The 25,523-nt window shown below is 39.8% G+C and overlaps 1 protein-coding gene and 1 long non-coding RNA gene across 3 annotated transcripts; one reads left to right on the forward strand and one right to left on the reverse strand.

Moving 5' to 3' along the window:
• The first annotated feature begins 9,616 nt into the window (after positions 1–9,616).
• Positions 9,617–16,271, forward strand: IRX2 (iroquois homeobox 2). 2 transcript variants are annotated; one of them, XM_027868771.1, is made up of 5 exons: positions 9,617–10,618; positions 12,253–12,658; positions 13,220–13,930; positions 14,920–14,986; positions 15,740–16,271. In XM_027868771.1, exons 1-4 carry the CDS (start codon positions 10,379–10,381, stop codon positions 14,961–14,963), a joined length of 1,401 nt encoding a protein of 466 aa, XP_027724572.1. In that variant the 5' UTR covers positions 9,617–10,378; the 3' UTR covers positions 14,964–14,986; positions 15,740–16,271. The 2 variants fall into 2 exon arrangements, with proteins under 2 accessions (XP_027724572.1, XP_027724571.1); XM_027868770.1 differs by having other exon boundaries at positions 9,618–10,618; positions 14,920–14,982.
• A 2,670-nt stretch (positions 16,272–18,941) lies between these two features.
• On the reverse strand, positions 18,942–23,446 carry LOC114047928. The gene is made up of 3 exons (XR_003569687.1): positions 23,332–23,446; positions 19,578–19,695; positions 18,942–19,014 (listed from the first exon to the last, which is right to left on the reverse strand). It is a non-coding gene; the product is annotated as an uncharacterized LOC114047928 (long non-coding RNA).
• Between the last annotated feature and the right edge of the window lie 2,077 nt (positions 23,447–25,523).

Raw genomic sequence — 25,523 nt, forward strand, 5'->3', positions numbered from 1 at the left:
GATGACACATGACTTTGTGCATGTTTTTAAACAATAAGAGCCTTTGGTAGAATCTCTTTTTCCCAGACGTTTGTGCTATAAATCTTATCACCTCAGTAGCCAAATGAGTTTATTTTTGAAGGTTTCTTAAAACCTAAAGAGCCCTTCAACCTTGTTTAATTACGTTCCTTTTATGAATGGAGTTAGAAGTCACTGGAAAAAGGGACCCACAGCTCTCCCCTGTTGGGTGAGGTGGTCTGTACAGAGTGTTGCTGTTTGATCAAAAACTTTAATGCGATTTCCAAAGTAGATTCTGCTCTGTACTTTAGAGTTTTACAAGTCTTTGTTTCCATAGTCATTAGTGGTGTTGCCAGAAGAGATAGGCCCTTGTGATGAAGGAAGAATTGGGCAGCCCACTATTATACATGGCATTATTAATAATAATTGCTAATGTTTATCTAGCACTTTAAGATTTTGCGAAGTGCTATAAAGCAACTTATATAAATTACATTATCTTATTTGATCTTCCCAACAGATTTGTAGTATAGGCACAACAGATATTATTATCGCCAATCTATAGATGAGGAAACTGAGGCATAAACATTCTGAGACCCACATCTAGTAAGTGGCAGACATAATAAAACTCAGTTCTCCCTTGATTTCAAATGCAATGCTTTTCACATTAAATCATGCTTCTCTTCTCCAATACTAACCACTGGGTTAATATTGAAAAGAAAGTCCTAGGTTGATGCTGTTGCAATTCAAAAACCTGACTGGTTTTGGAAAAGCAATATATATATATATATGTATATATATATATATACATATATATATATATGTATGTATGTATTTAGCTGTAAGATATAAGGTAATTATCAAAGTGTGGAAGTGGCAGAGAAAGTTGAATAAGACTTGTATTCAAGAAGTTTATGATCTAGATGAGTAAATGGATGAATGAAAAGAACGTTTATTAAGCACTTATGTGTAAGGCACTATACTAGGAGCTATTAATAAAAACACAAGCAAGCAAGACCATCTCTGCCCTCAAAGCACTTAAGTTACAACAAGGGAAGACAATACATATAGGGAATTGTTGATCAAGAGCCATGTCAATTCAAAACATCCTTTCTAGAAATGGTGATGTTGATTTCTGTTCTAAGAAAGGCATGGCAGGGAGAGGCCTGCAGATGACCTTAAAGTGGTGGAGTGAGGCTTGGAGACCATCAGGATTGGTAAGATGGGACTGGATCTCTGCAAGATAAAGTGGGATCATAGCAGTCAAAGCTCAGGATCCCAGGGGTCACAGTTGTATTTTCAGGAAGAGGAGGCTAGAGTACAGGCATAAATAAACCAAGTACACAAATACACATTTTTCTTGGATTTCATATGGGGGCTTTTAAGGTTCTTTTTTAAGAACTCAAAGAAAATTCACTTAACTTCAAAATGTCCTACTGGGACATACTGAGGAATATTGAACTTTGGCTACTCATAACACCAATTTCTATACAAGTAGAACTAAGGGATGGGGTGGGTTAGTTATGCTAAGAAAGGGAAAATGAACAGAAGAGTCCTTATGTTTCAGGAAAACAATTCAAAGCAGACAATGTCATGAAGATCTTAAGTTTTATTTGTTATGCTGCTGCTCTTTCCTTTCTAGCAAAAGTAAGTATAGATTTTACATAGAAATTGGGCAAGGATATAAAAGAAGATAGTAAGATGGACCCACACCAGAATTTTTCCATGGAATAGGGCAAGGGATACAGGTAGTAGAGAAGGAGGAAGAGGAGAAGGGGATGGAGGACAAGGAGAACTGGGAGAAGAAGAAGGGGATGGAGGAAGAGTAGAATGAGAAGAAGGAGGAGGAGTGGATGGAAGAGGAGGGGGAGGCTCAGCTGGAAGGCCAACTTATAGTGGAGAGAATCTCCACTTGCCTCCTCTCTCTTTCATTCACTCTTCTATCATTCATTATTTTGCCTCTTTCCCTTATCCTTCCCCCCTTTCCCATCCCCCATCTGCATAGGCTGAAGAGAAATGTGGTCAATTTACAAATAAATAGGGACTATCAAAGAAATTATACAAGCTTTCAGAAACACAGTACCCAAAATAGCCATATGAAATCTTAAACTGCAAGGCTACCTCATCCTATAGGCACCCTCTCTCTTTCTTTCCATCCCACCCCACCCCTGGATGTAGGCATAACCACAATAGAATTCTGATCTATTATAAACAATGAAACTTACATGAATAGTCAATGGCTCTTAATTTGAAATAATTTCCTCTGCTCACAACAAATTTTGCCATATAGAAAGATGAGAAATTGCCTGATTTGTTCTTAATTTTAAAGCCATAGTTCTGTGGCTAAAAATGCCAAACTATTATTACCAAAACTCTTTGAGAGAAGAGAAGACAGTGAAGAGGAAGGGAAGAAGGGAAGAAGGGAAGGTTGGGGGGAGAAAGAAGGAAAGTGGAAGGGAAAGATTTATTCTAAGAAAATTGTGGTGCAATGTAAGTGCTTGTGTGCATGAACATCTATATAACTCTACACCATTTCAATATATATCATATTTTCATATGTGTAAAATTGTGTGAAAGTTTTTTTTTAAGTTCTCATGTATAAACAATTGGATACTATAATACTCATAACTGCTGAAGAGTTAAAAGATGGTTTTGTTTCAACATGTACATGCAGAATTATGTACAGAATTATGAGTATTACAAAATAACTTAAATAATAGACAAAGTGAAACTCTCTCTCTCTCTCTCTCTCTCTCTCTCTCTCTCTTCTCTCTTTCTGTCTTCATCTCTTCTCTTCCCTCTCCCCTCTTCATCTCTTCCCTCTCTCCCAAAGATGCAAATGTAGAAGCACTGCAAATCTTGATTTCTTTCTGCAATACTTCCTTTACTGAGCTGGAGTACCTTGCAATACACCTGCCCACCTTTCCTTTTAATCTCTTGGGACATTTAACCCTGAAGGCACTGAGCCTGAAGCTCAAGAACATTAATACGTAAATTCATGCAAACATATACACATTGAAATACACAACAAAACAGGTGCTCTCTAGTGTTTAAAGCTATGAATAAAATGTGTTGGTAGCAGCTGCTGTGGGGAGGATGGGAGGGGCAACAGGCAAAGTTCTTTCAAAAATGTCTTGCAGAAATACTTTTTTCCCTCCAAATCTGACAAGAAATCATCTGTTTCCACTTGCCCAGTAGAGCTACAGAGGAAAAGTGATTATCGTGTGGGGAAGGGTGTGTGTGTGTGTGTGTGTGTGTGTGTGTGTGTGTGTGTGTGTGTTTAAAGGTGATGGTAACTAAAGTGTTTCAAGGATTCTGCTTTAAAAAAAGGAAAAAAAAAGCTTGATGAAGAACTAAGGCAGTTCAGTTTCTGCCTGCTCCTGAGAAGCGTCTCCCTTTAACTCTGATCCCTTAAAATAAAACAGAACTGCCCATTTCAATTAAATTGCCCACTTTTCCTTTACTCTGTCTATCATCCACTTTCAAAGTTTACCAGGCGCTGAAGGGATTAGATCTCATACTAACTATGAAACGTTCTTTCCAATACATGTTGGCTGAGTACACAGTCCAGAAGCGAAGAAATGGCATTGAGTGACTAGTTCCAGAGGCGCTCACAGTGGGGGAGGAGAGCAAAAACAGGAGACATTATTAGGGGAAGGGAGCCAGGGAAGGGAGAAAAGGAAGGGGAGAGGAATTTGTCTTTTGGCCACTGAGATACAATAGTGGGAGGGAATAATGAGGGGAATGGAAGTGGTAGGGTGGGTAATGGAGAGAGAGAGAGAGAGAGAGACAGAGAGAGAGACAGAGAGAGAGACGGAGAGAGAGACAGAGAGACAGAGAGAGAAACACTATTCGATATCTCAGAAGAAACTTCAAGAAAAAAGGAAAAGGTACAAACACCTTCTTTAACTGCTGTTTCACTATAACCATTACATGGAGTGTTGAAAGGTTCCCCCTCCCCTTAAAGAAAACATTTAGAGGTAATTTGGCAGAAGAGAGAATTCAGTATAATGAAGCATTAAAATTGAGAATATGAAAAAGCTTGAAGAGGGACAATTTTTGCATGCGCATTTCTTAAGAGTTTTGAAGGCGTAAGTTGTCTTGCCCTCAAGACAATCCATTTTACAATCTCCTGCCTACAATTCAAAACCAAAGTTCAAATTGGTCTTGTTTGCACACACATCACAACACAGCCAAGGATGCATCTTTGCAAGCCAGCATTGCAGCATTGCATGGCTTTGAAGTGTGAGAGTACTTATACATGTGACATGTGTCTTACAGAAACACTGATATTTTGTGAGGAAATGAAATTTTTCCCTAAAATATGTCTTTTGAAATGCTGCTGGGACTCCTGAATCAAACTTTAAAAATCACAATTTACCAAATTCATTTATCATTCAAAGTAAATTAAAAAAGAATTACGCTTCTATCTTTGAACGGATTTTATTATATATATTTAATTTTTAAATGGAAAATTTTAAGCATCAGTAGATAACTTAAGTTCTTATGTGGCATTTCATGTATATACACACTCACGTACACACACTAAGGTAAGAAAGGAAATGGAAAAATATTTACTATTCAATTTGTGCTAAACATAGTTTAAATTATAGAAATCCTACTTTAGGCTTTCTAAAATATTTCTTTGACTGTTTATCTGTCTTTTTCTAACACACTCTATTATACAGAAGGGGAAAAGTTAAAGTAAAATGTGATATATGAAAAGCAATGTTATTGTCACTTAAAAGCATATATTCTACATTCAAAAGCAAATAGATCAAATCACTACATTTCTTTCTAAATTAATACACATACACACAAAGAATCCACCCACCAAAAATGAAAACTCATGTTTCACAGAAGCCTATGATATCTAACAATTCTCTTGGATATTCAAATAAAATAAAAAATTGTAATGTTCTGTCATGTTGTATTAAAATATTGTTTTTCTTCTTTACTAAATTAAAATGGAATTAAAAATAAATTAGCAACGACCCAGGAGCTGAGTGACTCTAACTCCGTCCAATAATCCTCTTCTTTAATGTATATGTCAGGGGCTACCGCTAGGTAGTATTGTTATTAGAAATAATGACTAAAATATGAAAAAGAACCCAAGGGAAGAGACTTACATAAACAATTACGCAGCGAGTGTTGAAGAGCTTAGAGGAAAAGTCATTGCCACAGCGCCCCCTCCCACACTCAGCCTGAACTAACATTTTATCCAGAAGACGGGGAGGAAGTGGATAGTTCCTCCGATAGTTCCTTGTTTCCCTTTCGTGAGTCCACATGACCCAGAAAACCTCTAGGTGTAAGTAATCACTCTAGACTTTCTTCACACAGAACATTTTTTTTTCCCTTTCTAGAGGAGATCCTCTTCAATCAAGCGAGTTTTACAAGTGTTTCTGAGTACCTTTGCTGCAGATGGATGGATCGCTACTTTAAATTGAGAAGTTTGCATTGTTATTTAAAATGAATTGCCCAGTGTTTTGACAAGTAATTCGAAAATATGATAGTGTCCCTAGTTTTCAAATGCGTTTCAAAACAGAAGAAGGAAAAAATGCATAGCAAATAAGCAGGAAATCTACAAAATCCACGTGTTTCTTTTTTCTTTCAAACAACATAGTTGTGTGTGTGTTTTTTTTAATTATCACATATCTCTACTCTGCACCACAGTGCGTTATGTTTGGCTCAAACTCAGAACTGATGAAATCTAACTTAAAGAAAATTACTATATAACCGCAGAGCGATAAATGCGTATATGCAAATACCTATACAGATTTCACTTACATAGCCAGTAAGAAATTCAGATTGCAACCCATTAGCACACTGTTCTTGTAGTACTAGAAAGAACAAATCTGACTCCTAACTTTGTTTCCCTTCAAACTTTTCCCTCTAGGGATGTGAAACCTTACCTAACAACTTAAAAATGGCATTTTTATCCTCCCCCCAAAAAACAAACAAACAAGTAAAAACTTGTCTTCCAAAGCCTTAATGGGCATGAGGTTAAAAGTCTAAATCTTATTGTCGTCTGATGTATTATTAATTACAGCCAGAGTTAACTTAAAGTTAAGAAGAATATTCAAAAGCAAATGCTACTTTAATCGTGGGGTAGTGCCCTGAAATAGTGATTATATATTCAGATAATAATGCAGTATGTAAGTTTTAATGTCTGTGTGTAGGCATTTTAATTTGCTACAGTTATTACCAATAAAAAGTGCATGTAGTACTATTCTACTGTTTAATAGTGCAAGGTAGACGATTTTTATTATTAACAAGCAGGACCATGGAAAATTTAGATTTCAATGAGGGAGCAAAATTGCTGGGGGGAAAATGCCCCGCAAACATCTTCAAATCCAGAAGCAGTGAACTAGGGAGAAGTAAGAGGGATATGTAATGATAAATGCTAGTCTAAAGTGAGAAATAGTATTGAGCCAGTGAAATTGTCCTGTTACATTTAATTGAGGTCAGAATAGACTTTATTTTCCAGAGCATATTCTCTTAATTCAAATGGGAAGTGTTTCCATAATAATTCAGGGTTCTCTCTTCTTCCAATGGCAGAGATCATGCCTTTCTGAAGCCATACAGAACATGCAAATCAAACCAAAGCAGGAACTTGCCTTTTGAAATGGAAATACCATACTCCATTAATCTCTTAAGGCAAAAATTAGCCCCTTTTTTGCACTTAAGTTATTATTTTTGGAAATGAACCAAACCATGCTACAAATCTAATATATTATTTGTATTTGTTAACCATTCTGGGTTTTTTTTTTTATTTTCAACATTTTATCAGAGGATTTTTTTTTCTCCGAGAAATGCAAAAATAAATAAATAACTAAATCTCTTTAATGGTGAACTATATATGGCAAACAGGGCATGCTTTCCTTCCATCTGTAATAATTTACCCCAAGTGTCTTCTCTGAACTCAATTACAGAGTATAAGCATGGGATTCCGGTATTTGTTTAAAGCGCTCTCCCCGGGTCATAACTGTAGCGTTCATTTAATAGTATTAATCCCCTGTTATAATATAAACAAAACGACCGCTGTATTCCCAAACTGAATTGCACAACTAATTATTAAACAGAAGGCACTAACAGCAATCCATTCGCCTAGGCAAATACTTACCTACTTCACCTATGCTGGGGGTGGGGGGTGGGAAAGGACGTCCTTTCTTAAATTAAAAAAAAAAAAATGCGAAAGCAAAACTGTAGTTTGCAACTTGTTCAATCTGACTGAGGGGGAAAAATTCAGGTCTGACTTTATGATGTGATAATTAATATTGCATTCCCCAACCCCCAGCTGCTGCAGCTGTAAAGCACACCACCAAACGCATAAAAGTCAGTATGAGAAACATATCAATGTTCTATTCAGATGCAATCGCCTGATATCGATTATTTCACATAACTTTTTAAATATGAATGTGCATTATAAAAGCTCTGGGGTTTATGGGTTCTGTTTCCTTGTGCACTCAGAATATACATACATATCTCCATGAGTAGCCAAATAGTGAGGTGAGGGAGGGGCAGAGAGAAAATGAAGGAAGGATGCATAAGAGCCTTTTTCTGAAAACTGCTATGATGTGTTGGACGTTTATTTAGTCTAACTTTCTTTCATATTTAAGCCCTTTAAGAGCATAGGTCTCGAATTAATGAAAAAGAATACCTGTTGGTGTGAGACACTCACCCCTCACCCTTCCTCTAAGAATTGCTTCTCCTACAGGCCATCTGATAGATGTGTACATTAATGAACTCTCTGTCTGGTAGCCAGATTTCTTCTTTCTTTACCAGTGCTGAGAAAAGTGATTGGAGAGAAGAAGGTACGGGACTGGTCGGAATAGGTGGAGAAGGGATGTGGTTCTATGGAGAAGAAAAATCAATTTGGGCTACAATCTTGTCCATAACTGAACCTAGGTGGAGACTCATCTGGTTAACTGTAATATCTTCGGGTTCTAAAAAAGCAACACCCTCTATTAGGAAGGTCATTAAACACTGCCATTCCACGGGCATCGTTTTATTAGGGTTGTGTATAATGGATTAAAAATAAACTACCTTTGCTAACTAACAAATTTGTCAGATGTTTCCATCATAAGTTCCTGTCGGCTCCTAATAAATTCTCCAAAGTTCCTTGATTTAATTTATTGTGAGGTTTTTTTTTTTTTTTGTCAAGCTAATCATAGTTATCCAGAGTACTTTGCACAAACAGACAAAAAACTACCCTGCCCGTACACTTTTTTTTTTTTAAAGGCGTTTTGCTCGGTAAAATACAGGGAAATACTCCCTAGTCAAAGTATCGAAGAAGAGACTTATTGATTCATTAAAACACACACACACGCGCACACACACACACACACACGGTAAATGCTAACTTAAAACAGCACATGGGCTAAATTTCAGACTTTAATTTTCTGCGTAAATGGAACGAGACTACTTTTTTGAAAGCTCTTAAACAGTTCATTAAAACCTTAGAGTTTAAATAAATACTTGGGAATGTAACTGGGGATTTAGAACCTAGAGTGATAAATTAGGGGCCTCCCTGAAAGCGGTGAATACATTACAAGGAGGGAAGGCTTGGGAGTGTGGAGAAGAGAGATGAGAACCAGGGAAACATCCATGCCTTGTACATGCAAAGATGGGATACATAGCTATGCATTCTTCACCACAGTGAAAACTTGGAAAGAAATAGATTTAATATCCATCAGGTTAATATTCAAATAAAAGGAAAACGGGAAGTCAGAAGTGGGAGCACAAAGTGAAGAGAAAAGCTGGGGACGGGGGAAGGGTGCGTCTGCTGTAATCTGGAGAAGTTAAATGTAAAACACTGGAAGTCACCCCCTCTTGTTAAGCAAACCCCCCCCAAAAAAAATTCTGGTCCAAAAGCAATTAACCAGCTTATCTCAGCAGCCTACTCCCACATGTGAGTTCTCCTCAATCAGGTTACTCTAGATTAGAACCTAGGGATGTCCATCCCATAGTCCGTCAAGAACACATTGATCTTCCTTGAAACTGAATTACTTCGCAGTCACCTGGGCCTTCTTTCAAAGCTCTACAAATCAACTGGGAAGTGCCCTGAATAAAGAATCTTAAAACTAGAATTCCTTAAGACTAATTAAGAAAATCGTTCTATATTTGAATGAGGTTGGGACAGTAGTTACACCTCAAAGTGGACTTAGAAAGTTAGGCTACCGCTACTGTGAGGAAGGGTTTGGGAAAGGGAAGAAAAGTCCCCAGACTGTTTTGGGAACACGCAAGGACAGGCCGAGTTTCTCCCCCTTCCCCGCTTTATCCTAAACTGTGACAATACAAGGGCGCGCTCTCCGAGGGAGAGAGGGAGGGAAAGAGGGAGGGAAAGAGGGAGAGAGAGACAGAGACAGAGACAGAGAGACAGAGACAGAGAGAGATACAGAGACAGAGAGACAGAGAGAGAGAAGACAGAGAGACAGACACAGAGAGAGAGAGAAAGAGGTGTGTGTGTGTGTGTGTGTGTGTGTGTGTGTGTGTGTGTGTGTGTGTGTGTGTGTGCGCGCGCGCGCGCGCGCAGTAGAGCGCAGGAGTCCGGAGTGGCTGATCAGTAGTATCATCCCTTGGCTTCATCAGTGTGTTCCCTGGCAGACAGAGAGGGTGGCTTGCATTACAAAAGCCTGCGCTTCCCTCCCTCCCCTGTCTGTGAGAGGCGAAGGCGAGAGGAGGAGGAGGGGGGCGGGCCCGTCTGAATATGCAGATAAGCCGCCGTGACGGACAGCTCCGTTTTCCAATGTCCCTCAGAAACTCGAGCGCTCCTTCCCTCAACTCTTCAGTTCAGACTCTCTATACTTCCCCCAAAATACAGACTTGCAGGCGCTGGGGGAGCTGGCTGTGGTTGAAAAAGAGCTCCATATGCAGCAGCAGCAGCAGCCGCAGCCGCAGCCGCAGCCACCTTCCTGATTTCGGGGGCTCTTTCTCCTTTTCCCCCTTTCTTCCATTCTCTCTGTCCGTCTTTCTTTCTGTCTTTTTCTTTTAATCCGCTTCTCCCCCCCTTCCCCCTTCCCTTCCTCCCCCCCACCCCCTCCCTCCCCTCACTCTCACTGCTCCAGATGCACTTCTCGTCCTGGTTAGTTTTCTGGTCAGATTGATTTATTTCTACTTTCTACCCTTCATCTTCCTCTCTCCCCCACCCCCACCCACCCCCACTTTCATTCCCTGCTGATCATTCTTCTTACTTTCTCTTGGGTGGGTGGATGGGGGGGACATATAACAATTCTTAATTCTCTACATAACTATATACAGACCGAACCAACAGGGGAAAGGCAAGAGAGGGAGCAAGCAGCAGCAGCAGCAGCCGCCGCGGCAGAAGCAGAGCCAGGGCCGGTTACCCCCTCGCCCCCTCCCTGCTCCTGTGCACGCCTAAGCCATGTCTTATCCTCAGGGTTACCTCTACCAGCCCCCCGGTTCTCTGGCTCTTTATTCTTGCCCAGCTTACGGGGCTTCGGCGCTGGCGGCGCCAAGGAGCGAGGAGCTGGCCAGGTCTTCTTCAGGCTCGGCGTTCAGTCCTTACCCTGGATCTGCGGCTTTCACCGCGCAGGCTGCGACCGGCTTCACCAGCCCACTTCAGTACTCTACAGACCCCGCCACGGGATTCCCTTCCTACATGGTAACTACCGCGGAGATGCCTCGGCCTTTCCCCGCATTTTCTCTTCCTCTTCCTCGTCCTGGCTCATTACTTGCTGCTCTTATTCTCATTTTCATCCCCATCCTCATCTCCGTCCAATATCAAATGATCTATAGACGCTACTTATCCTTAGAAAGAGCGCAATCATAAGGTAACGCAGGACAGAGAGAGAGAGAGAGAGAGAGAGAGAGAGAGAGAGAGAGAGAGAGAGGGAGAGAGAGGGAGAGAGATTGTTATTAGGTTCAAACGTCAGCTTTAAGGGCGAACAGAAAAAATAACAAGAGATGGGTAGATTATGCTTTTACTTCTCTCAGGTCGGAAGTCATCTGCCAACGCTCACACCTTCCCCTCTAATTCTCTCTACTTTCCTGCACTAAGTTCTTTCTTTCATTTTATTGTATAAAAGAATATGTTTTGAGCAATTAAGTGCGCTTTGGGTGTTGGAGAGTATAGGGTTGTATGTGTGTGAGTGTGTGTGTGTGTGTGTGTGTGTGTGTGTGTGTGAGAGAGAGAGAGAGAGAGAGAGAGCGTACGTGTGTGTATGTATGTATGTTTTTAGTCCGCTGCTGGAGCGGACCTTCAGGTCGTCCTCCCGTGCGGTTTTTATTTACTTTCAATGCTTTTGTGCTAATGGTTTAACTGGATTTTAAGGGATGAAAAGGAGCATCTGTTTGCTATCTGTGTGCTCCGCTCCTACACAAGACCGTTGGGGAGTCGGCAGCTTCAGATTTCACTGTTGACATGGCAATCCTTTTTAAAAAGAAAGAAAAAATAAATAAAATCTCTAATATAAGCGAGGTTTTCAGAATTTGTTTTTGTCTATCTCCCTGCCTAATTGTACAACCTTATTCTTTTAAAAATACTTGAGATAAATTGTCTTACCACCTATCTTGATAGGAAATCATCCCTCCTTGGACTTTCCGGTTCTGCAACTGTGGTGGCTTAGTCCCTGGAAGTTGAAAAGTATTTCTGGCTATTAAGGCCATTAAGTAAAATTGAGATTGTTATTCGCCACACCCTCAGTGAAATTCCTAGATGTGCTGACAAGTTATCAAGTTCCACTACAATATCTGCAACTTTCTAGAATTTGGAACGTTTAAATAAGCTCAATTTAAACGTTAAAGGGCGAATTAAAATGCTAATTACATCACATTTGAACAATTTGAAACGGTGCATATCTTCTGATTTGCAAATTGGATTTGCAATGCATTAGTGCAGTGAATTACTAAGTGGTGGCTTTGTTGTGTTTTGTATGGCTAAGGGGGGGGTGCGAAAGTACTGTGGGGGGAAGCATCATTTGAACCTTTGAGTGAAATTTAGATATCAAGAAACTACCTGTAGGCCTACTGCCATCCCCGAGTCTGTGTGACTCGAAAGTGATTTGGGGAACGTATTTAATTTCAAGAAAGTGAAATGTTTGGAGATTGACAATTTTTGATGACTAAAAGTGCAACCGTTGGCCATGTGGGCTGGATGTGGGCGTCAATTTTCGATACTGAAATATGAATTTGAGATTAGAAATCTAAGAGAAAATTGAGATCACTTCTGCCTTTTTTAAAAAAATATTTACTAATAACGATAACAAATTGCTCACTCCCTACGTTTTACTCTTTCAGGGCTCACCTTATGATGCTCATACGACAGGCATGACGGGGGCTATCAGCTACCATCCTTATGGCAGCCCCGCTTATCCTTATCAGCTGAATGACCCGGCTTACAGAAAAAATGCTACCCGAGATGCCACCGCCACCCTGAAGGCCTGGCTGCAAGAGCATCGCAAGAACCCCTACCCCACCAAAGGGGAGAAGATTATGCTGGCCATCATCACCAAGATGACCCTCACCCAAGTTTCCACCTGGTTCGCCAACGCCCGCCGGAGACTCAAGAAGGAGAATAAGATGACCTGGGCTCCCCGGAACAAAAGCGAAGACGAGGACGAAGACGAAGGGGACGGGGCCAGAAGTAAAGAAGAGAGTTCAGACAAGGTGCAGGAGAGCAACGAAACATCTGCTGAGGACGAAGGTCAGTAAATCAGAGTAGAGCTCTCTCCCGCTCAGAGGTTCAGGAAAGTCCAACTTTCCTGGAGCTTGTGTGGAGGGAGTGTGTACTGGAATACTCCAAACTGTGAAGTTGTTTCTACAGTTATTCCAATTCAGAGGGTGAAAATAGTTGAGTGGTTTTTTTTTGGGGGGGGTGCTACCTATACATCATCTTCCTTACCCCTCCCTCACTCTTCCCATCTTTGCAATTTTAAACCACATAAATAAGAGTCTTTACCGTTAACAGATAATATTGACACGCATGGGTTTTATACTGCTGAGACGGGCACGTAAGGGTATTTTATTTGGTTTATAAGGCCAACCACCCTTCAGCACGTGGCAACCCTTGGGAGAAGGAGGGGGGGTGGGCTGTGTGTTGGGGGAGGGTTATGTGTATCACTGTTGTTCAAAGCAGACCGGCCTGTTTACAAGTAATGTTGTGCAGCTGTGGGGGGAGCAGCCCGGTGCGTGTGAGCTCTCCTTTTAGCCATCATGGTGTAAATAACTGACTGCCCTTGTTTTGTCTGGCCCTGGCTCTTCTCAGGGATCAGCTTGCACGTCGATTCGCTTACAGACCACTCCTGTTCAGCCGAGTCAGACGGGGAGAAGTTGCCCTGCAGGGTGGGAGACACCCTGTGCGAGTCGGGCTCGGAGTCGAAGGACAAGTACGATGACATCGAGGACGACGACGAGGAGGACGAGGAAGGGGACCGAGACCTCCCCCCCACGAAGCCGGTGACCTCCTCGCCCCTCACAGGCGTGGAAGCTCCTCTCCTGAGCCACCCCCACGAAGACGCTTCCCGGAACTCCAACAAAACGACTTTGGACAATCGGATTTCCCCGAGCTCCCAAACCCAGGCCATCAAACCCAAACTGTGGTCTCTCGCAGAAATCGCCACCTCGGACCTTAAGCATCAGAGCATGGGGCAGAGCTGTCCCCCACCTGCTTTGACTTCGGCTGCCCCTTCCTCCACGTCCCACACTAGTTCGGCTTATTCCCCTTCTTCCCTCCTCGGAAGACATATTTATTACACTTCGCCCTTTTACAGCAACTACACAAACTATGGAAACTTTAACGCGCTTCAGAGCCAGGGGATCCTGAGGTATAACTCAGCAGCAGTGGCTTCAAACGAGGGATTGAGTCAGACTGTGTTAAATACTAGCTCTGTTCCCAAGCAGAGCAGTGACTCTTTGAAAACGAGCACTAACCAGCTGGAGCCACATTACAGGCCCTCTAGTTATGAGCCTAAGAAAGGTAGGTGAATGATTGCTTCTTTCTTTTCCTGCTAAAGGCAAAATAACTCCTGGGGAAAAAATACATACACAAGCTCTTCCTTAGTTAAAGAATGCTAACACAAAAGGTGTGTGTGTGCGTGTGTGTGTGTGTGTGTGTGTGTGTGTGTGTGTTGGGGAGGAGGTTGGGGGGGGAAGGAGAGGAAGGACCAAAGCAGATTGAGATCTGTGGTCCTGTGAAATGAGGTCATATAAAGGAACCTCTCCTCCTAGGAGTGGGAAAGAAAACTGATAAGATTCAACATTCATTTGATCTTAAAGATTGTTTTAAGAGGTGCATATTTTCAAATCTCTCACCAGATCTGGTTGAAATAAGAAAATGAAAAGATTCTCAGCCTGTTTTCTGAAATCACCTCAGCTGTTTTTTTGCAAGTTCCAGGGGTGACAAGTTAGAACGAAATGCAAATTAAACTTAGAGCCCCTGGGCAGTCACTGTGCTACATTTAGGCTTTTGTGTGTTTTGATTGGTAAAAACAGGATCGTTCTGACTTTCCACTGACGAGTTTAAGATCATTTTCTGCTCTAGTTTTGTCCTGAAGGAAATAAACAATACTACCTTCTCTCAGAAACCTGGAGGAAACGAACCTTTAGAACTTTAAAAAGAACAAAAACAAAAACAAAAACAAAAACCTCTTCCCTTCTCTCCTTTCATAACTAAATCCTCTTCCCTTCTTTCCTTTTTTTTTTTTTTTTTCATCTCTCATCGATTCAGAAACCTTAGAATAAGTGTCTTGGATTTTTTCTTTTTTTTTTAAGGGCCTTTAAGAGAAAAATGAAATTTGGAAGACATTGAAATTTACTCAAACTTTCAATGTGATTTCAATGATAAGATAAAGCAGTCTTCTAAACTGCTTAAGTCTGTATTTGGAGCGACTGTGAGATTTGGTATACACTGTATAATCTAGTTAACTGGCTGTGTCCTGTGACTAACTGACGGTTCTATTTTGACAGATTCCACTGAAGTCTGCACAGTAGGAGTACAACCCTACCTATAGAAGTGCAATCAGACAGAATGTGAGTAAGTGGGAACATTTTCTATTACACTGATCATTTGGGATCCGATCCAAGACATATTTCGCAGCTGTAAACTTGCTTAATGTTTATTTCTTGCTTCATTACATGGAGTTTGATTGCAAAGTATTCTGCTCTTTTCTGGTATTCTTTCCCCCACTTTGGGGAGGGGGAGAGCCACATTATAGATTTCCTTTATTTTTCCAATTCTATTTGAAGGATCACATTCTTCAACTGCAAGAAAAAAATGCATATGTGTAATATGCACATGCAATCATTTTTTAAATTTTTATAAAAACTATATTAACTGCCACTGTGGTCTTACTTTACATCCTTAAAATGACAAGGGATTCATTAATTATTTAAAATCCACATAATATTCATAAAATCCTAAAAATAAGCATGGCTGGCTTGATTAGAGAAGCATTGCTTAAACTTCCCATACCAAGTAACTTTTATAGATGATAGTTACATAGTAAAACTGAAGAAAAACCTAGGAATAAGGTTTCAGTGAGCTTATCCAGGAATATGTCCAGATGGAGTAGATATTATATTGTATGTTACCTTATTCATAGCAGCATCTTAAGAAAATATTCTATGTTCGCTTGAATGTTAGACAATAGTTTTTAAGTCTGGAGTCTTTTATGAAGAAAACAAAGAGGATGAAGCTTTTTTAGAATGCCTATTTTTTTTTCTAATTTAATGGTACAAGCTGTAACTGAAGGATTTTGGATGATTTGGTTTTTTCCTTGGTCCACAGGTAGGTGTCACAATTGCTTTGAAAAAAAGTCAGCAAGCCATCATCTCTCCCCGAGCTAATATATAGAACAAATCTCTAAGTCTGGAATCACATCTTGTGCCACTGTATAAAAGAAGAACCCACAGAGCACTATTAAATCTACAGACTCTGATTCTTAAAAACAGAATTTTGTTGGACATATGTGAGTTTGTTGGTCTAGTATAGTTTCCCCAATGTATGTGTGACTTTTGAAAACAATCTGTTTTTCTCAGGATATCTTGAATTGATCACTTCATTGCCACGGTATATATTCTCTAGGTGTGATAGGATTTACTGTAAAATTTATTTGTAAAAGATGTACACAGTAGAGATAATAAAATGTGATTGAAGAACTTGAGTACTTAAAAGGGTGGAAACAAATTTGATATTTATTTTTGTAATGATATAAAGCTTCTAGTAATTTATGCAAGTTGTATTGCAATGGAATCCGATCTTTTTGTAAATAAATTCTGCCTGGTTTTTATTTGAAACGTTGATGGTTATACAATCTTTGTTGGTTGTTTAACAAGAATTCTTTACTAATTTATATCTTTAATTGTAAATAAAAACAGACTAGTCTGCAACAATATGGTGTTTTGGGTTCATTTTTCCTAAAAGAGTAATTTGGTTGAGAGAACAGTGATGAAATTGACTATGGAAGTCACTGCATTTTGTGTTTTTTGCTATTCTAGATAAAGTATGGGGTTTAAACTTGACCCCTACAAAAATACTTTTTGGTAGATGAACCACATATATACATATTGTATATATTTAATATGTGTACACAAATTTATTGCCAGTGAAAGAATATGGAGTAATTTTTAGTTATATAAATTCCATTCACCCAGCATAAAAGAATGTTCTTTCTTCTTGGTATTATAAAGGTAATTATTATTTTTTTAAAATATCTTTCCTATGATTGATCATAGAGGCACAATGTATTTATTTCTGGTTCAAGCTTACATTTTTATCTCCTAGGTAAACAAAATTGGAAGAAGAGACAATAATCTTGGTAATCTAGGCTCACACACAAGGAAATAAAAGTAACTGAGGGGAAAAATGTTTTTTTAAGTCTAAATTATCCAAAGTGGTTATCTCCATTAATCACATTCCCTAGATAATTGCTTAACTCTTCTTTTTAATCTGTCCATGTAGACAGAGTATAAGAATCTTGTAGAAGTGTAAAATTGTCTATTAAATGACTCTCCCCACTCCCACTCCCTCTCCCTCCCCCTTTAACCCTCAAAAGTTAAAACAATTTGATCTTTTGCACCCCTTTTTTGTGTACCACTTTCCAAATCATATAAACCATATCTGAAATTTGTAGTCAAGTAACATATTTTCCTAGATTAGAATCATAAAGGAACCAAATATATCACTTTAATTTTCAGCAAAATTATATGAATCTCAATATAATATAATTTCAGAAAAGAAATGAACAATCATTTATTTCTTTCCCAAAGATAAATTGAGTGAATATAACTTACGGTTATAAAACAAGAATAATGGCTTCTTAGATTGCCCTTTAATCAATCATACACTTATTTTTCAAGAGGCTCATCTATTTTATTCCATGATTAATAATGTTCCAGCATGAGAGCATTATTGGATCCCAGCGGGGGAGATCCTGGATGCTTTTAGCTGCTTTGGAATGGTCAGTTGGGGTTCATTATGGGCTGATATTGAACAATTTATAAAATCTTGTCTAAACATCTGCCAGCTCAGATAGGCCTCCGTGTCTGAAGATGGGAAATTGCTGGACCAGTTGATATTGACAAACGGATCTCTCTCCAGTGGCTTTTTGTTCGGTGAAAATTAGTGGCCTCTTGCTCAGGTCTTGTTAGAAAGGGCATTTGAAAGTGATCTTAGATACTTCAGGCATCAGCCTGGGGAATGTTAACTGGATAAAGAGCCATTCTAGTCAGGAGCTGGAAAATATATTTTGCTTGTGCAGAGAAGAAAGGCTGGGTTTTTCTTTCCTTATTTCCTTCTCTTTTTTTCTTATCCCTTGTTATGTATTTATTAGATTAAAATGTTATTATTTGGGGAAAAGACAATGAAGTTGATCTTTTAGAACGAGGAGGAAAATCAGACTCCTTTTTTCATACTTAGTGAGAAATGGAAATGATTTAGTGTGGTCTGTGCATTGGAAAAGAAAGATCTTCACATGGAAAGCAAGGCTTCTTTCACAAACCCCTGGAGGGTACTGTCTTTCTGTAAAAGTTGTTGTGATTTGAACCATGAAAAGAATCAGTTTCTTGACTTTTAACCTACAATCTTTTGGTATGGGGGAGTGGGGTGGGGAATAAGGCATTGACTCTCAGAGTACAACTGATATTTTGGTTTTTAGCTCTGAACTTCAGTAGCTTTATGAGAAGAATTCATTTCCTCCACCCACCCCCAGCACTTTCTCACTAAATAATTGGACTACTTGAATTTTATTCTTGTGATACAAATGTAATAAATGGTTACAGGATAAAAATTATTGGCATTGTCACAATTTTATATATAGAAATAGTAATAAAATATTTTCCCAAATTCAGCTTCTACCTTAGAAATTTGCCAATATCAAATTTATTATAAAATATTGTCCCTCCCCCAAACTAGAAATCTTTTAGGCAATATCTCACCTTAGCCATATAATGCCAAATGTATTTTTAAAAAATCCTTCTTAGTTTTAACTTAGAAATTAAAGCCTCTCCTTATTACACACACCCTATTTGGAAAAATACTTTTCCCTACTTTGCTCTCCTGCTTGTGTATACACATGTTTCCAGGTTCTCTTGCACATTTCAATTCCTGAAAACCAAAAGCAGGGTTAGAGATTAGGAAAGGCCAATATACTTCTTTGATGTTTATATACCCAAGGAATTACAAAAGATTTCCATAATTTACCTATTCTTGCTAGCAGTTAGACCTGGATTTCTTTCTGGAAAGGAAAGTAGAAAGAATTGGAGAACTTGCCTTTAAATACACACTGGAAATGTAAAACATAAAGAGTGTTTTTTTTTTAATCACTTCCTCTGAGAAATTAATGTTATTTATGAAATCTAGATTAGGCAAATAATCTAGAAAGGGGGAAAAGAAAGAAAAATAAAGAGGGAGAGGCAGAAAAAAGCATTTAAGAAGTTAATTGATATGACTGTTTATTCCTTCTTGGTCTTAATCACAGAAATTAAGAGACAGAGGGAAGCATCAGTGTTTGCAGTTGTTGGCTGAGGTGGGAAGTGATTAATCCAGAAAGGAGAAATGAAGACCTGTGGACCATAAAAGAAAAAAACACTTTTACATACATTTTGTTTCCTATGGATGCTAACCCACCCGCTGAGGATTAAGACCTCAAGCCCCTTTCTTCCTTTCTCTTCCCAACTTTCCTCCCCAACCCTTTGCACTAAGAGTGCCTGTCTTCGGAGCTGCCAAGATAAACCCTCTCATCTCCAGGGCCAGAGGTTTCATTAGAGCTGATTTATCGAAATGCAAGCTTTAATCTCAGGTGGGATCCCTGGGGAACTGGAGCTGTTGTCAAATAGCACCAGAGGCGCTTTCCACTTCGGCCCATTCGGGCTATGCCTTTCCTTGCTCCCTTCAAATGTCAACATTTGTTCTCAATAAAAGAGTTATTGTTTCTGTAAAGCTGCTTACCAACTGCCTTTGAAACTTGAAAAGAACTTTATCCACCTTTGTCTGATTGGAGCTGAGAAAGGGAGAGGAAGGGAAGACCAGAGACAGACTGAGTTCTGCACTGCTCTGGAAAGCAGACCCAGCCGTAGCTCAGCTACGATACTGGGGCTGGGGGCACGGGCTTGATTCTAGTGCATACCTGCACAGTGAAAAGGGAGACATCCCTTTATTCTGGAGAATTAAAACAAGGGCCTGGAATCGCCTCACTTTTTTCTCCTTCTTCATCATATTTGTGTATCAGATAGATGGAGACTTCCCTAACAAGAAAGAAGAGAGTGCAATTAGTTGTTCTTTAATGTTCATGCTTCTTCAAAGAAATTGGACGTTTTAGAGGAACCATTTCTATATATAGAAAATAAAGTGTGTCCTTTGTTATTTCTGTTTTTGAACAACAAAGACTAAACCTGTAATTACCAGTGTTCTATTTTAACAACATTTGATGTATGTTACCAGTATTTTTTTTTTCAAAATCAGAATTAATTTCAATCAACCAATCTTACAAGAGGAGTATGCAAGAGTTAAAGCAATTCTGATTTTTAAATTTACAGGAACACCCAAATTCAAACTTGAAAAGTCTTACACTCCATCATTACTAAACAAATAGGTTGATTTCTATACAAATAGGTTTTTTTTTTTTTTTCAGAAATTCTAAGTGTCCTAGAATGATTCAAAGAAAATGCTCTTTTGGACTCTAAATTAAGAATGCTATAAACAGATTCTATTCCATTCCTCCTGGAGTTCAGAAGCGCTCATCTGGAGACTTAGCATGCTCAGTATGGAGAAATCCAGTGAGATATGAGTCTAGAGATATTTTAAGGTGCCTTTGTGTATACTGAATATAATATGTAAATGTTATGATTATCATCATTTGAATTTTTCCCAATTGAAAAAATATTTTTTTTTCAAATCTTTATAGTAGAGACAACCCTGGGGGGGGGGGATTCTCCCTCCCTCCCCTCTTATAGGAGAAAGTAATTTCTGAGCAATATAAATGGATGATTCATAGACATCTCTTTATCTTGTCTTGTCTTCCTATCCTCTTTATGTTGCATATTACATCTATAGTAGATAAAAACATTTTCTTGGAGCTTGACTATTGGAGAGAGTCTGAAAACCTTTAATCTCCTTTTTTGGTTATAAAAGCCACTGCACCATGGTATGTACTATTGTAGACAACAGCTTCTGATAACTGAGGAAGCAGTTCTGACAGTTCCAGTTTTGAAGTTTGGACCAGGTATCTCTTGGTCATCCTTGCTTACCCTTACCGTCTGTCCTACTGGAATGACTGAAGAATAGATAGGTGTTTTTGGTTATCAAAAGGGCAAGGTGTGCAGTGTCTTTCTTAGGAAAAAATATATATACTCAATACATCTTATTGATTTGGATGATGACCCTGATTTAATGAACTGAAATTGGTTAAGATATACTTTTTCAGTGCTTTTTTTTTTGCTTTTATTTTTTTCCCTTTCAATTCTGATAGTGCAAATAGTTGAAAGTGCATGGGGGGGGTGTTGTTTTCCTCCGTGTTTTCATTCTGACCCTCAAGAATGGATTTTAAAAGGTGAATGTCGGGAATTATGGGTTTGTTGGATAAATTTAGAAAAAAAACCAAATGGTATTTATTATTATTTTCAAAATTTGAAGTTAGTCTTACAAAGGTGAGCAGGTTTCCACCCTCTTTACACCAAAAGCCCACACAGTGGCATGCACTTATAGAGAGATAAATTGACAATTTATTGTGCATAACTTCTGATCAATTATTAATCATTAGTGTAATAAACAGTTATAATTACCTTCAGCTATTTTGGGGGATATTTATTTTTTCCTCTCCCTGATCTGATAATTAGTTAATGCTCTGGTGCAATGATTTGATCCTGGTGTAGATTACATTCCTCAAGCCTACTTTTCCCTAGCCTTTAAGCAACCAAACAAATACACGGACCAAACCTTCCCTCCTTCAGGTCGTGCAGAGCTCTCCCTTTCATTCTAGCAGCGCACGCCCTCCCCCTTTCGCGTTCTGCCATAAATAATGATTCCAGAGGAAAAGGGAAAAATGACAAACAAATAGACCGCAGCTGGAATTAATAAGGCTGATCAAAGTTAGTGGGGCTGGAACTGCTCAGAGCAGCAGCAGGTCTGAGTCCCATAAAGGTGCCAGCAGCTCTTGCTTTTTTTTTTTTCCTCTCTCTCTTCAAGATCAAGAGAAAGGGCAAAGTGAACATTTTAACCTCTGACATCTTCTTGCAGGAGAAAAGAAGGGGAGGGTGATTTTAGGCCATCCCTAATACCTTCAAGATCATTTAAGTATGAGTAGTTGAAGATGAGGGAACTGGAGCTCTCAGGTGTCCTTTCCCAGACTCAGGAGGAAGGTAAGAGGAAGGTTTGTAGAAGGGAAACCGCCAGTTTTAATGTCTGTGAATCTTTCTACCCGTCCTCTTTGAATGGAGTATGGATATGTGTTTTAAAAAAATGAAGTTCGTTCATGTTGAAGGATTAAATAGGTGATGTGGTAAATAGGTAAACACGTTAACTGTGCCGCTTAATGCTCCCTTGAAACAACTCCGAAATAGAGAAAAACTTTTGAATTGGGGCTATCCAGGATTTGGTGGGGTGGAGTGATATGGGGAGAAATTAGTATTATACTGGAAACACACCTTTCAGTGTGAATAATTAAGACTTTCTGCAGTAAACCGCTTCCACCCATATATCTTAATAACTCGAAAGACCCTTTTTATGAAGGTTAATTAGCTGGAAAGTACTAACCGTGTGAAGACAGGAATAATCACCGACTCACATTATTCCCCAAGATTTTAGGTGACTGTTTAATACATCAGGCCAAAGATAAATGTAAGAATAACACGTTAACTATTTAACTTCCCAACGCAAACAGTTTGCTCAGTTCTTTAAATTCTTAAACACACCTCCTCCACTTTAACGCTGTTTGGCATAAGCCCGTTAATTTAATTAAACCCCAGGTTTGTGACAGCTAATCCCAAACACCAGTTCAAAGCACGTATATTTTTTACCCTAGCAATTAAAATCCCTTCTTCGGTGAAACTGTTCTCTTTTCTCTAGTCCCCTCCTCCTCCTGTTCCACCTCCTACCCCAACCTCCCAATCCCAGCCTCCCAAAGCAAACGGAATTGCAGATCAGGATGCAGGTTAGAAACTGAATCCGGTTTGACAGCTTTGACATCACACAGCTCCATTTTCTGAAACTCTGTTCACCAACTTAGCTCAGCTCCCAGACTGTATGTTTTAATTTGTCACATCAAGGCAATAAAAGGCAGCAATATATACTTAAGCCAGTTAACATAGTAATAACAGGTTAAAGGGAGTAATTAAATGGTAGTGAGTCGCATGTCTGATTTTCTATAGGCATTACCACATCAATAGTACCTTTAGACTGACTATAACTTAGCATGATTGTCTCAATTAGTTTGGCTACATGATAGTTATTGTGGAAGCTTTGTGAGTAATCAATGTTACGCAAGCTTATGGAAAGGAGTCTGGCATGTGAAAGAAGGGAAGGGGAGAAAAGGAAGAAAGGGGAGAGAGAGAGAGAGGGAGGGAGAGAGAGAGAGAGAGAGAGAGAGAGAGAGAGAGAGAGAGAGAGAGAGAGAGAGAGAGAGAGAGAGAGAGAGAGAGAGAAACTGATTACTCCTACAAACATTTAAATGACGAGTCGCTGTAACGCGTCTGGTTTTTAATAAGGATTGTTCAACGAGTTTATTACTTTTATTCCTCAGTCTCCGAACTGCAGATAACCTTGTGGGACATTCCCACTGAGTCCTACGTGAGCACCTAGGCCAGATCAAGTAGTTAACATCACCACCCACCTAAAGCTTCGCATAATAGAATTGTTAACTAGAAAAGGTGTAAATCTTTGCTCACCTACACAAGCATCCATTACGGGCACACACCGGCATGTGTGACTACAAACGTCATAATGCGTAGAGTGAGGCTTCTTTAAACATGTCCGTCCCGTTGCAACTCACTAGTATTTCTCTACTCCACTGTTTCTGGCGCTAAATAGCAAACCCCGGGTGCTGCCTAAGCAGCCACAGACAATGCAGATTTTTAGCTGGCAAGTATACGCAAGGCTTTGCAGTAGTAACGCGTTTGTACTGTTTTCTGTCTGGGAAAAGAGAGAGTGCACCATTAAATTTTAAGATAAACAAGAGTCAGGAAAATATCTGTTGTGGAAGTTATTCTCATTAGTCCTAACAATGTCTCACCATTAGACAGGGCTTGGAGTCAGCCTATGCCTCCAGATTTCTGATCTGCAAGTTTTTTTTTTTTTTTTTTGCATGCACATTACATTTCTGTCATGCTTTGCAGCAGAACACGATATCCCCAAAGAACCCAAAGAGAAAAAAAAAATACCCTGACAGCAACCATTAGTTAAGAGTGCAATGAATAAACCCCTCGCACAAGAGTATCAGGACTAATTAAGATTCTGTTTAGCAGCCCTGGATGGAATGTTAATGTAGCTTTGACTAACTGGGAATAAGCAAGGGGGAAAAACTGCATTTTAAGAGGAATGCTGGGGTGATAACATCTCTCACTTCTTCTGTCCAAGGTCTGCCCAAGCCTGTTACAAAGTCATTATCTCAAATTACTCCTGTATTTCATTTTTAGAGGTTTTTGGGCAAGCATAGATCCCCTGGCATTGAAGCACTGCCTTGAGCCTTACAAAGCCAATACTCTCTAAGGGGATAAAGGCTGAATCAACCCACTATCTCTACCTTGGAGAGTTTGCTGGTACCAGTTCCTTGGACAAATATAGCCAGAATTCAGAAGGCAGATTAGGATCTATTGCTGGCGTCTCAGCACAAATCCCTAAAGGCTTTTTGACCCTTTGAAGTTTCTTCCATTTTGCTTACACAGAAGTTTACATGATTAAGTCAGGGTTTTACAAGGCTCAACAAGGCAAATTTAGTCACCTCGGAACACTCAACATTTGCCCCCCACCCCCACCCCTTCCACCTCTCCCTCCCTTCCTAAAGAATCCAGTTGTCCTGTTAACTCATTTAGGTAAAGGCACGCTCCGGGATGCCCTGAACGCCATGAACTAGTAGCCAGATATAGAAGGCTGCCGAAAGCTCTCGGGCAGCGTTTTCTGGGGCCGAGTTCAGTTCATTATTCGTTGAGATACCGATTGAAATGAATAGGCTGGCACCGAGTACGGCCCTGGTTTTCAGAGTACTCTCTCACCCTCAGAGCTACGATACAAAGTGGCTCTGCAGGCGTGGAGGTCTCTTTTTTGCTAGTTCTCCATCTAACTAGAGTGCGTTACACGACCCCTCCCCTTCCCCGCCAAGGCCCCCGACAACCAGCTCCACCTTCCAGCTGCTAGCTTTCTCCCCTTTTCCCCAAAGGTCTAGTGACACAGGAATCCCTGGCCCTAGCGGTTTTTAAACAGCAATGACATTTCGCTCCTTGGGGGCCCCTGCTATTAATAAAGCTCAGGATTCCGGGTGTCTTAGGGCCAGTATAAAGCCGCTTCCTCCTGCCTCTCTGACCCCACCAGTTCAAGCCCACGACATTTCTTAACAATTGCCATGCTCCCCCGACCTCACCTCTCCTTCATTAAGGCTATGGGGTACGGCTGGATGATCACTAGAACTACCACTTCTTATTGGCCACGGAGCATTAGGCCTCATTACTGTTAATTATTCATGCCCTGGTATAAAAGTCTCGGTTCAATCACCTCTTTAGGAAACTTCTGGTCTTTGCCTAGTCCTCAAGCTTTGACGTTCCCAAGGCTGTGCCAAGGTTCTTCTTGGCTAGGGAAGGAGCAGGGAACAGTTAAACCAGTGCCCCATAGAAAGATTAAGTTCTCAGATGACTTTCTACGGAACAAGAAAACTGTGTACTTTGATCTCGGTTTAAATAACTTCAGTTCAGGTAGCCTCCCTCCAAATGGAACAGCCTGATGTTGAGGAGTGCTTTACTTTTCCAAGTGTTACAAAGGCAACTTGCCTAAAGGCTTAGGATCATAGGATCTCCCTCTTCCTCTAGTTGTTGGACCTCTCTATGCCTTACATATGTACACATACACACACACACACACACACACACAC

This window comes from Vombatus ursinus, unplaced genomic scaffold, assembly GCF_900497805.2.
Source record: "Vombatus ursinus unplaced genomic scaffold, bare-nosed wombat genome assembly UNPS02014791.1, whole genome shotgun sequence".
Classification (NCBI taxonomy): domain Eukaryota; kingdom Metazoa; phylum Chordata; class Mammalia; order Diprotodontia; family Vombatidae; genus Vombatus; species Vombatus ursinus.